This window comes from Chelonia mydas, chromosome 8 (genome assembly GCF_015237465.2).
Source record: "Chelonia mydas isolate rCheMyd1 chromosome 8, rCheMyd1.pri.v2, whole genome shotgun sequence".
Classification (NCBI taxonomy): Eukaryota; Metazoa; Chordata; order Testudines; family Cheloniidae; genus Chelonia; species Chelonia mydas.
In genome coordinates this window covers 78,332,538-78,345,615 of record NC_057854.1, presented here as the reverse complement: position 1 = coordinate 78,345,615, position 13,078 = coordinate 78,332,538, and the positions used below count along the sequence as shown (strand labels likewise).

At 39.8% G+C, this 13,078-nt stretch overlaps 1 protein-coding gene across 6 annotated transcripts in view; it reads left to right on the top strand.

The window, feature by feature from the left end:
- Nucleotides 1-13,078, top strand: part of PRKACB (protein kinase cAMP-activated catalytic subunit beta) — a 112,127-nt gene that overhangs the window by 61,872 nt on the left and 37,177 nt on the right. For 2 of the 6 annotated variants that reach the window (XM_037906680.2, XM_037906681.2), the window contains exon 2: nt 12,427-12,435. The exons of the other annotated variants lie outside the window; for them this stretch is intronic. In XM_037906680.2, coding sequence (XP_037762608.1) covers nt 12,427-12,435 — 9 coding nt within the window. The remainder of the gene's footprint in view (nt 1-12,426; nt 12,436-13,078) is intronic. 6 annotated transcript variants of the gene reach the window in all.

Below are 13,078 nucleotides of genomic sequence, written 5' to 3'. Positions count from 1 at the left end.
TGCTTCAACCCATGCCCGCACAAGGCAGTTAGCTTGAGTTTAAGGTACAGCTGTCAAACTATTAAAAAAATTAACACTTATTAATCACAAGATTTAAAAAATTGTGATTAATTGCAGTTTTATCACACTGTTAAACAATAATAGAGTACCAATTTACATTTATTATAAATATTTTTGGATGTTTTTCTACATTTTCAAATATATTGATTTCAATTACAACCCATAATACAAGGTGTACAGTGCTCACTGTATATTATTATTATTATTTATTATTACAAATATTTGCACTGTAAAAAGATAAAGAAAAGAGAGTGCAATCTGTAAGTCGAAGCATGAAGGGGCAAACGAATGTTTAGCATATCTGGCACATAAATACCTTGCAACACTGACTACAATAGTGCCATGCGAACGCCTGTTCTCACTTTCAGGTGACATTGTAAATAAGCATGCAGCATTATCTCCTGTAAATGTAGACATACTTGTTTGTCTTCGTGATTGGCTGAAGAAGAAGTGGGACTGAGTGGACTTGTAGGCACTAAAGTTTTAAACTGTTTTGTTTCAGAGTGCAGTTATATAATAAAAATTCTACGTTTGTAGAAAGAAAAGGAGTACTTATGGCACCTTAGAGACTAACAAATTTATTAGAGCATAAGCTTTCGTGAGCTACAGCTCACTTCATCAGATGCATCTGTAGCTCACAAAAGCTTATGCTCTAATAAATTTGTTCATCTCTAAGGTGCCACAAGTACTCCTTTTCTTTTTATGGATACAGACTAACACGGCTGCTACTCTGAAATGTACATTTGTAAATTGCACTGTCACTATAAGAAGATTGCACTACAGTTCTTGTATGAAGTGAATTGAAAAATACTATTTCTTTTGTTTCTCTTTTTTTATCAAACAGAAGGTGAGCCAAGGGGAGGGGCAAGGTCACATTGTATTTTGTCAGTTTTCTCTTGGTGAGATCCTGTGTGGAGAGAAGCAGAGGCTGGAAGACCAGTGGGGAGGGTTTGAGGAGTGAGTGAAAGGTAGTGTAAAGACAGCTGAGATGGAGGACATGGGTTTCAGTTAAGTTAGAGAAAGTTCTTTAGCTAAGAAGATAGAAGAAAAGAAGGAGGAAAGAATGAATTTGTAGTATAGGGAGTCAGTCTGGTCATGGATTTTCACCAGACATGTTTTGCAGCATGAGAGGAGGAGCAAAAAACGTGAGTTTTGGGGGTGAACCAAAAAACGTGGGTTTTGGGGCCTGAGGGGTGGCAGGATGGACCTTGCTATGGGAGAGGGGGCAAAGAGTCAAGGGTGAAGAAGAATGAGGTATGGAGAGAGTCAACAGCCAAATCAGTGGAAGAGAAGGCAGAGAAGAGAGGGCTGTGAGCAGATGAGAAATCACAAGAAGGCTGAATGGCAGCATGATGGGCAGTGGGAACGCAGTAACAGAGATTGGAGGAGAGAGAGCAGTGCTTGGTGAAGACCAAATCAAGTGAATGTCACTTTTAGTGAGTAGGATAGTTGAAACAGCATAACTTAGGCCCCTACCAAATTCACAGTCCATTTTGGTCAATTTCACTGCCATAGCATTTTAAAAATTGTAAATTTCATGATTTCAGCTATTTAAATCTGAAATTTCAGGGTGTTGTAATTGTAAGGATCTGGATCCAAAAAAGGAGTCATGGGGGGAGGGGGGGGGTCACAAGGTTATTGTAGGGGAAGTTGCAGTACTGCTCACCTTACTTCTGCACTGCTGCTGGTGGCAGTGCTGCCTTCAGAGCTGGGCAGCTGGAGAGTGGCAGCTGCTGGGTGGGAGCCCACTTCTGAAGGCTGTGCTGCTGCCTGCAGAGCTGGGTCCTCAATCAGCAACCTCCATGCTCTGGGCACCCAGCTCTGAATGATACGGTATCGCCACCGTTATTCTGCGCTGCTGCTGGTGGGCACTGCCTTCAGAGCTTTTAACCCCCCCAGCAACTCCCTTTTGGGTCAGGACCCCCCAATTTGCAAAATACTGGTCTCATCTGTGAAATCTGTATAATACAGGGTAAAAGCACACAAAAGCCTAGATTTCATGGGGGGAGACCAGATTTCACGGTCTGTGACGTGTTTTTCATGGCCATGAATTTGGTAGGGTTCTAAGCATAACTTTTCTATTTCAAAACTTGTAAAACATTCTAAATTCATGTTCCTAGCTATTCTTTTTGGAAGATTGGACAGTCATTTGGCACCTTTACTGAGATAAAAACCCCCAAAACTAGGCAAATGCTTATTCTGACAACTTCTCCTTCTCTCAGATGCTCCCCTACAGGGAAGAAACATACCAAATTTAACTGCTAGCTTGGGCATTGATCATGTTGGATAAATGGTTATTTCAATACTAAACCAAGGTTATTTAATAAAATTCCTGATTGTCCTTTGTGCATCCAGGATAGTTGTTTGTTTTGTGTCCCTTTTCGGATAGCTGTTTCTGGAGGTTGCTGAGTACTTCATTACCGTGAAGGGGTCAGTCCCAGACAAGCCATGTTTTGACAAATTTGGTGCACCTATCTGCTATTGGACATAAAATAGCTGAATCAAAACATATGCTGTAGGATTCAAGATGAACTCTCAAGTGCATGCTAGGAGCAGTCAGCTAAGGAGACTACACAGGTGTCAGGGTTCCCAGTCATCAGATACTGAAATTCACTGCAGGAAACCCAGTATTTACACTTGCTTCTCTCCCCAGCTTGTACTTGGCAATCATACCTCAGAGCTTCAAAGGTTAACCTTAGTAGTTAGGAGCTATCCAAAAGGAGGTATTTAGTGTAATCCCCTATCTAGCTGACTTGCTAAGAAGGTCTGGATCACTAAGAGGACAATATCATGGGCAGTAAAGCGTGTGGTAGAGTACATCTCAGAACCTGTAGAGCTGGTAATCCTAAGGATTCGTTTGTCAGTTATATATCTTCCTGTTGGATATTGGCTCATCTTGGTGCTCTAAGGGACTCTAGGAAGTATCTACTATTTCTGTCATTGAAAAAAGTGTAGACAATGAGATGACTCCAGAGTGGTGCAGATGCAAGAACTGGCATCTTCCTTGGAATTTTTCTGGGATAAATGCCTATCTCCCTTTGGTAATCTGATTGGGAAAAATCACAAATAAATCTGTACTCACTGATGGTGGCATAGGATATTTCCTTAGATGTTGAATCTGGTACATGTTTTTCCCTGACTCCTCATGTGAAATGCTTTGAAGAAAGTGCAAATAAATAGATTTAAAAAATAAAACCTTTTTGGTCACCCCACAGAATGGCTCAGAAGGTTGTAGCTCAGAGACGTACGAATGGCAGTTGTCAGATTCACGTCCTCCTATTATGCAGCCATATAGCAAAGAATCTTGCCTTCAAAAGAAGGCATTTATTCTGGAGTCTGAGAGAGAAAATGGCTACATTAAACAAAGTTGTTGTTGTTTTCTAGAAAGAAGGGTACTTCTGTGGCATTCTTGTAAAGCCTAGGGATTAATCAATCACTGGTGCATCTCTTAAATATTCTCCATCAAGAGTTGTTTCCTCCAGCTTACAGTTTTTACCTGAGCCGGGTTGTTTTTATGAATTCTTTGCCTTCATTTCCTTAAGGGCATGTCTATATGGGTATAAAAGCCCCACAGTACGGCCACTGCTGGCATGGGTCAGCTAATTCGATCTCGCAGGGCTCAGGCTCCTGGGCTAAAAATTGCTGTATAGACATTTGGACTTGGGCTCCAGTCCAAACTCTCAGACCCTCTATCCTTGCAGGGTCCCAGGGCTCCTGCCTAAGCCTGAATGTCTAGACAGCAGTTTTTCAGCCCAGCGCCCAAACCTCACAAGCCTGAGTTCGCTGACTCAGGCTACTCAGGCTAGCCATGGGCTTTTTATCCCCATGTAGATGTACCCTAAGTGTGTGGGTAACTACTCTACTTGTACTGCTACAGTGCATAACTGTAGTTTCCTATCTCTTATTATTCAGATTCTTTAGAGCAGTCTTCTGCATTAGATACCATCTTATATCCCCTTGAGTCCCCAGCAGTTAATTTGGATCTGTAAAAACTGGTTAACTCAATTCTTATTTATTTTTCACTTCCAAGATAATTTTTCTCGCAGCCGTCATTTCTAGCAGGATAGCATGTGAGCTTCCAGTTCTTTTCTGTTCAACTCATGCCTTTCCTCTTGTCAGGACAGTCTCATACTATGGCTTTATCCTATTTCTCTCTCTAAAGTAGTTGCTCTATTATCAATACAATATAATAAGTAGCCTTATCTAGTTTCTGCCTACCCCTTTCTCAAGTAGACGAAGAAAAATTGTGGTGTGTACTTGATGGCATAGAAATGTGAAAATTTGTTTATTTACACATGACTTCCTTCTCCAGGAAGTCAGAGTCTCTGTGCTATTTAAGGGCTATAAATGGACCGCTAATACTTCTCAATTTGTTACTGTAGGCAACCATTTCCTTTAAAGATTAAAAGTACACTCCACAAGGGATATTTCAGCATTCGGGCATAATGTGAATTGCTGAACCCCTACATAGAGATGCAGAGCTACTATACTGATTTACCCTGGTAGCCAGACCAGACGTGTCCTGTTAGCTTGAAGTCAGATACGAGAGTTTGTGTTTATCTGAGGCAGAGGTATCTATGGGTTGGGGGAGAGGGGTTTTCCCAAGGAGCAACCCGAGAAACAAGCAAGTTCTAAAGCAAGCTCTGGCTGAAGTTTTTCTCTCTGTTTAAGTTAACAGTAAAATAAATCCCAAGAAGGGTGTAAATTTGGACTGTATGTAGTGTACTGTGTTAGAAGTGGGATAGAAATGTCACCTGCTTGCAGGAAGTTAATCAGTGAGTGACATGCACAGATCAACTACCTGCAGGTCTTTACACATGTTCTCGAATACAGTAACCTTAAATAATGGTCTCTGTGACAGCAGGCCAACAAGTCCTCCAAGCAATAGTTCTTTAATTTCTGTATTTTTAAGAGACAGTCTAGCCCTTAGTACAGAGCCAGGATGGTACAGTGTCTAGAAAAGAAAAAGATTGGGTTGGCCCACATCTTTTGGTGTGGGAAATTTTGAGGGATGGATGGCTCAAATAAATAGAAATGTAATTTAATTTGTGTATACATTTTATCTGCTAAATGCTATGGTCTGTACTAGAAAACCTGATTGGCTTGTTGTGTATTCATATATATCTGGGATAGGCAGGCAGTTTAAACAACTTCCACCCAAGAGAGATCACCTAGCCAAAAAATAGCCACTGTTTCCAGGGCACCACTACAAAATGTACCTGCATTGTAGAAACAAGGGTTTGAGATGTCAAGAGAATTGATATAAAGCTAGGTGGGAAAGTTGTGAAAACTGATGACAGTCATTTCCCACAGGAAATCTTCAACTCTCAATATTTTGGGCTAGTTGCAACATTTTAGATTATGAATGCCTTCTTTTTTTAAACCTAGGATTAAGTGACCAATATGATTTCTTTTAGATTTGACTTTTTAATCTTTGATAAAGTATATGCATCCTGTTTGAAGTATTAATGTTTTTAGTTTTAGATCCTTTATAATGTTAGAACTGCAGAAAATAATCACTCTTTCATCTTAATTGTTCATTTGTAATGTATTTAAATTTAAACTTTTTATTAAGGGTAGTGATTAAAACATCCTGAAGTGTACAACAAACATCTCTTAAAGCAAAGCAGGTACAAGTCTTGGTTGTCTCTGTGGTCATATGAGTTGATGTTGCATATACAGAAAAGTTCATTTCTTGAATTTTTAAGTCCAGGGTTTTACATTTCTTGTGTCAGGCCTCTTCAGCATTAGCTAATTTGTCTTTGGTTCTGCCTCCCTGGAAAGGCCCAAAATCAGTTCCACATTGTATTGTACTGTTCCACTCTGTTATTAACATTAACATTTAACCTTTTCAGCATCACTGCCTCTTTCATTTTGAGGGTCACTATTATATATTCTAAAGAGATTAGATTAATAATAAAGGGGTAATGATCAGAGATCACAATTGGAAGTATATTTGAGCTCACTACTCCTGCTAGGATGGAAGAATCAAAGAAAAAGTCAATCTGGCTGTAGAAGTCATAGTGGAATGGAGAAGAAAGTATAATTTACTCTTTCCTTTTCATGCAAGAATCTCCAAACATCCTCCGTTTAAAATTCAGTAAAAGAGCTTTTCATTCCATGGTTGCTATAGAAACAGTACCTACCCTGCTATTAGGTTTAGAAGTCTGTCCAACTTCTCATACAAGACTCTATTGCAATTCCGTACCCGAAAACTAGGGAGGTGAGCGTTACACTTCTGCATTGTTTGAACTGAATCTTAAAAAGAAATTGCTGCTTATAGAGTTACAGCCATAACTGTTGAAAATAGTTGGGTTCTCTAACAAGAGCCCTTTAACAACTGTGTAACTGCCTGAGGTTCAAACACAGACTTGGTTATAGTATTGTCAAGGCCAAGAGTTTAAACTCATGAATGAGACCATTTAAAGAAAAACAAATTGTCTGCCTTCTGATTTTGAGCCTTTAGGTGAAAGTTGCTTTCCTCAATTTGTGTACATTGCAGCTTCAAATTCATTCCTAAATGTGTGGAGCACGCAAATTGAAGAGGTTCCAATTACCACTATCTACTCCTTGGGTGCAGCAGCTGCCATTATATTCTCCTTTCCCCCTTACTTCATAACTGTATCCTGCCTCCCTCTCCTTCTCTGTTCCTCATATTTTTCCCCTACATTTTCTCCCTCTGCTTCTTACTCTCTGCCATAGCCCTCTGCCTCCATCTGAGGTTGTTCAGAATGGTGTAATTAGATTAGTTAATATCGCTATCCCTTTACTATTAGTTATATGCAGTGAAGAATTCTTGGCTCAGCCATTCTCTTGCTAATTTTTTGTTTTGTATTCATATTTCAGCACATGGGTGTCTTGTAGGCATGTCCCATATGTGTTTTGATTTAAGTGTCCCATTCATCTATGTCAGAGCTCGAAAAATCCACTCTCCTAATTGTGACGGGCAAGTCATAAGTTTGCTCTGTCAAGTGAGGGAAACTACACTGTTAATTATTGCAGAATTTAAGTTTTGCTTACAAAAAAATTCTGGCCCTTTATAGTGTATGTCTTCACTGCAGAGTTAGCTCAGGCTCTAGCCTGAGTTGTTATTCCTAACCCTTGTCCATCCACAAAGAAAAGCCTCCATCACGGATTTGAGGGTGCTTTAAGCCTGGGCTAGCTGGCATAGCTGAGGATATAGGCTTTAGCTTCAATTTTTCTTCAACCCAGGCTGGCAACCTGCCTACTTTTCAGTGAGAAGGCAGGCTAGTCAAGCCTGAGTTCTGTTAGTCCTCTAATGATAACCTACAACTTTACCTTGGCTGTACTTTCTTGTGTACTTCCTCCCTTCTTCACTGGAAGTTACCCACACTGGCTAGCATTTTCATCCCAGATTTGCCTGCCCCATTTCTGCTGCATTTCTACAACATATGAACAGAGATGTTATCCAAGAAATCCACCTCCCATGCTGCCAGTTGGCCAGAAGCTAACACTAGCCTTTTGAGAAATCTGTGGTGTGATATCAGTAAGATGCATAATTTTGGGAAATGTACCCCAAATAACACTTTTTTTATGTTTAGTGGACAGGAAAGAAACAGGCAGAGAAGTCATTTGGGTGCTCTACAAAACACTTTGTGGTCTGCAGACTGAATTCCTCAATGACATTTTAATTAAAAGTTCTTGCTGCCAAATGCTTTTTGTTTTCACCTTCAAAACTCCAGTTGGAAGTTATTGGAAATTTATTTACTTTAAGTATTGTTCTCACATCACAGCCTTCAGCACCATACTAGGCAGGAGAGAGAGCACAACCTGCAGATTAATACTTAGTGGCACAGTTTCATGGACTGGGAAAACCATGGGACTGGGAGAACCCAGAAGACTCTTTTAATACAGCACTATTGTGGAGGCATTTATGCAGGCCTAGCATGAGTAAGATTTGCATTGAGGATGCTTCACCCGTGCTAGGCTGGCCTGAGTTAACTCTGCAGTGAAGAGATATCCGTCGTTGTGAAGATCTTAATTGAAAATGCTGAACTGATGCAGAGCTAGCTGTCTTTCTGAGACTATAGATAGCCACAGAGCCCTGCTATTGCTTGTAGTTTTTTCAAGCAGTAACTGCATAAAATTAAAACAATACTGTGGCTGATTTCGCTGCTGCTATTTCAAAATCTTGTGGGCAGCCCTGAAACTTACCAGAATGTCATTTTCAGTCTGTTGCTGCTTGGGGGAACTGAGCACTAGAGCTTGGAAAATCTTAACTCTAGGAAAGGCAGAGACTGAAGTATTCATGAGAGAGAAAGACCCTCCCCCAAAAAAGAACTGGGGTACAGGAGCAATGGGTGGGACTACTGCTGACAGTCAAATCTGGGAATTAAGGAGGGCTTCAAATTTGAGGCACCCAAAAGACCCAAGTTGATACAAAAGACAGAATTCACTAGCAAGGTTCTCAAGGTTCTCAGGGAAGCATTCTTGTGAAATCTCAGCATCCCTTCCTAGCAGCCTGGAGTGAATTCTGTACTTCTTACAATGGTATTATCTAAGGAGCTTGCTGGTATGACCCCTGCACATCTTTCATATCCATTTATGAATAGTAGGTGTGTCATAAATATAAAGGGAAGGGTAAACACCTTTAAAATCCCTCCTGGCCAGAGAAAAAATCCTTTCACCTGTAAAGGGTTAAGAAGCTAGGATAACTTTGCTGGCACCTCACCAAAATGACCAATGAGGAGACAAGATACTTTCAAAAGCTGGGAGGAGGGAGAAAAACAAAGGGTCTGTGTCTGTCTGTGTGATGCGTTTGCCAGGGACAGAACAGGAATGGTGTCTTAGAATTTAGTAAGTAATCTAGCTAGATATGCGTTAGATTATGATTTCTTTAAATGGCTGAGAAATTAAGTTGTGCTGAATAGAATGAATATTCCTGTCTGTGTGTCTTTTTGTAACTTAAGGTTTTGCCTAGAGGGATTCTCTATGTTTCTAATCTAATTACCCTGTAAGGTATTTACCATCCTGATTTTACAGAGGTGATTCTTTTTAGTGTTTCTTCTATTAAAATGTTTCTTTTCAAGAACTGAATGCTTTTTTCATTGTTCTAAGATCCAAGGGTTTGGGTCTGTGGTCACCTATGCAAATTGGTGAGGATTTTTATCAAACCTTCCCCAGGAAGTGGGGTGCAAGGGTTGGGAGGAGTTTGGGGGGAAAGACGTTTCCAAACAACGTTTTCCCAATAAACCCAGATAAACGTTTGGTGGTGGCAGTGGAAGTCCAAGGGCAAAGGGTAAAATAGTTTGTACCTTGGGGAAGTTTTAACCTAAGCTGGTAAAAGTAAGCTTAGGAGGTTTTCATGCAGGTACCCACATCTGTACCCTTGAGTTCAGAGTGGGGAAGGAACCTTGACAAGGTGTCTTGTACATTTTAATTTTCAAGATGTGATTTAAGTACTGTATTTAAATTGAACCCATCACCATGGTGCTTGAGTACTAACCCACTAATTTAAGGAAGTCTATCATAATGGGACTAGGAAATCTACAGGTTTACATGGCTCAAAGAGCATGATTTATGGATTGCTAAGTAGTTCTCAGTCTAGTGTTCTACATGTACAGGTTTGCCTAAAACTCTTACTTTTAAAATAAAATAATTTACTAGCTTCAAAATGGCAGTATGTAAACAGAAGTTTTTCCTTTAGGAAACCACCATGTGTGTATCACTTCTTTCTAGCCACCCATGAAAATTTTGGAGACTTTCAAGAAAAGACCACCACGGAAAACCCTGACCAAAACTCTAGAAGCCACAGAGCTTTCTTTCATGAGCTGACTAACTTGCCCATACCATGCACCAATCTGACATTGGTTTTTAATTTTTACCAACTATCTTTCACATTGTCAAAACTCAGATATTTGCTTTTATTGAGGTTTTTGTCAATTGAGTTTGGTTTCTATTTGGAGAAGATTAATTGAAAAGCTAATTCATCTCCTGGGAGACATCCTAATACTTAGCACTTATGTCTGTTTTCATCTCCAAAGACTTTTACAGGGATTAACAAATCCAGACTTCAGCCACATGAGTTTTCAAAGTATGCCCATTTCATAGAGGGAAGACTGAAATAGCGAGGTTATGACTTGGTCAAGACCACAGCGTGAGTGGGTGTAAGAAGTGGACTTAGAACTCCGGAGAATTCCAGTCCTATATTTAGACCATACCACTCTTCCAGTTGTTACTGTACCATGTTTCACTCATAAAACATTCATATTTATCTGTATAAAGGTTAGCTCTCAGGCAATAAAACTAAGCGATTGGTGTTTCTCACAGAATGAACTAAGTAAATATGTTATTTTCTGAAACAAGATTAGCCTCTGTACATGTTTGTATATTGTGTCAGTAGTTGGAGAGTAGAGATTTCATAGAATATTTCATTTTATGACACTGATTATCTTTACAGATTTTAAATGATTATATCACAGTCCCGGGAATTGAAATTAAATTGTGTGTTTGATAAAGGGCATGCTAAATGTCAAGCAGAAACTGGCATTTAGCACAGCAGATGGGGTGTTTGTAGTAGTGCTCAGTATTTAGTTTTGATCCGTTTAATTTTTGCTTTCTTTCCATTTTGCAACCCTATCCATAGATTTCCACTCCCCACCCACCACCAAATATCTGGCTTGTTGGCTTGTGGGAGTGGGTGGGTTATACTTGAAAAAAACAAATACATATTTCTCAAAGTGTTCGTGTGGGGGAGGCAGGGGAAGAAAGGCAGAGTAATTCAAATGGTCATGGTTCAGTACTAGCTGTAGTGTCTGAGTGCACCCCCAATGTGTGAGACCTCATGCCTTCATCTCTCTGAGTGGGATCCCCACGATTCCTCCACTCTTACACCAGGTCCTAGGATGTAGTACTCTGTGTATTCGTCGTGCTTACTCCAGCAGGCCTGACTTGGCTCAGGATCTTCAATTTTTCCCTTCAGGAGCTTGTGACCAGCAGTGAATACAGTGACCCAAATTGTCTCCTTAAAACAGAATATTGTTTAATCTTAACAGGAGGAAAAAAGTATAGCACAAGAGAAAAAGGATTTTTAAAAACCCCAAAAGGATTTGCACACATTTGTCTTACATAAAGTCTTAGGTAGGCCTAGCTTATCTCAGACACTTAACCTCTGGGCGGGCCTGGGTCTCAGTCTGTTCCCGATAAATTGTGTCATTCATTGTTCTCGCTTCCCAAGCATTTGTTAGCCCTGCTAGTCCAAAACCATTTTAGGTGAACTCTGCAGTTGGTCAAGCATGAACATCAAAATGAGTATCATTGTCTACAAAGTTTTGGAAAACTGTATATTAGGATCTACCTCCCCAACTTCCTGAGTGCATTTCCTGACAATCGTGCTATTGAATTAACTCTGTATATCAAACAGCACATATAATATTCATAAATTATTACAGTGCAGCTGAAAATCAGTCTCTCTCTCTCTCTCTCACTCTCACACACACACACACACACACCTTAAATTAGGTTCACTCGTGCAAATCGGTGTTTTGAAGGAGTTTGCTCTATTGTACAATAATGGGACTGAAATTTTTATTGTGAATTATTTTGGTGATATTGCCTTCTATTTCTGTGCTAGCCAACACCCACTGTACTGCTCATATAAACAGTCTTTAGAGCAAGGTAAAGGGCAGAAAAAAATCATACGCTTTAAGGTCAAAAGGGACCATCATGATCATCATGTGACCTACTGCACATTGCAGGACACAGAACCTCACCTATAGACCCACAACCTCTGGCTGAGTTACTGAAGTCCTCAAATCAAGATTTAAAGACTTCAAGTTACAGAGAATCCACTATTAATATTAGCTTAAACCTGCAAGTGACTTGTTCCCTGGGCTGCAGAGGAAGGCAAACCTCCCTCCTATCCCCTCTTTGCGATTTCCAGAAGATTACAGTAGTTAATCCAACATAATGCAATACATCTAGTTTTTATTTGTTATATAATTGGGTTGGGACTGACTAACTTAAAGAAAAACACTTGATCGCCTCAGAAATTTTGCAAACAGCTTATTTCTATGACTTTTCACTTTTACTTTTTAATGCAGCCCTTCTCTTCCTAGATAAGAGCATTTAGCTGTGTGAGTTGTGTTGTGGTTTTTGTGTGTTTTGCTTTAGTACCTTCTACTCAAACATTCTGTGATATAGCATGATCCATTTTCTCTATGTGGGGGAAGACTGGTTCTCTCTGGAGTCTATTCTTTGGGGGGTTAGAGGGGCAGGTTGGAATTAATTTGTTTTCTCTATGTGTTTGTTGTGGAAATGCATAAAACCTTTTTTTCTCTTTCTTTCCTCTCTGATCATCTCATCTGTGTGGGTGAATGTTCCTGCAAACCCTTGGTGAACGTATAGAGACCTTTGGTATGCTCATTCTTTCATTAGAGCCCAAAGTCACAGACTATGTTATAAAAACAATGAAGATTAAAAAACCAAACAAGTCCAATCATAACATTGAAAAATGGCTAAAATGTGCACTTGAGGGGAAACTTGGAAGTCGTCATTTGATAAATCTGTCATTTTACATGGTTTTGTCACAGCTTGGCACTCCAAAAAGTGATTTTTGTATGATCTTTTCCTGGTACTGGCCACTGGTATCAACTCATTAACATGAATGTTGCTTATGTATTTAAGAAACAATACTTACAAAACTTAAATGCAGGTGTTGGTGTTCTGAGACCAGGGTTAAAATTTTCAAAAGTGCCTAACTCCCATTTTCCAAAGTTTCTTTGACATTTAAGTGGTTAAGTCACACTGACAATCATTTGAGTTTTACTGGGGCTTAGGAGACTTGGTAGGGCTGGAAAATGGGACCTAGGCTATGTCTACACTAGAAGTGCTTTACCAGTGTAGGAATATCAGTATACTATGCTGGCAAAACGCTACTAGTATAGACGCAGCAATACTCAAAAGTTGTGCTCTTTACCAGTCTAGTAAAACGAACTCCCATGAGCTAAACAAGCTATACTGGTAAAAGCACAGCTTTGCTGGTATAGCTACATTTACA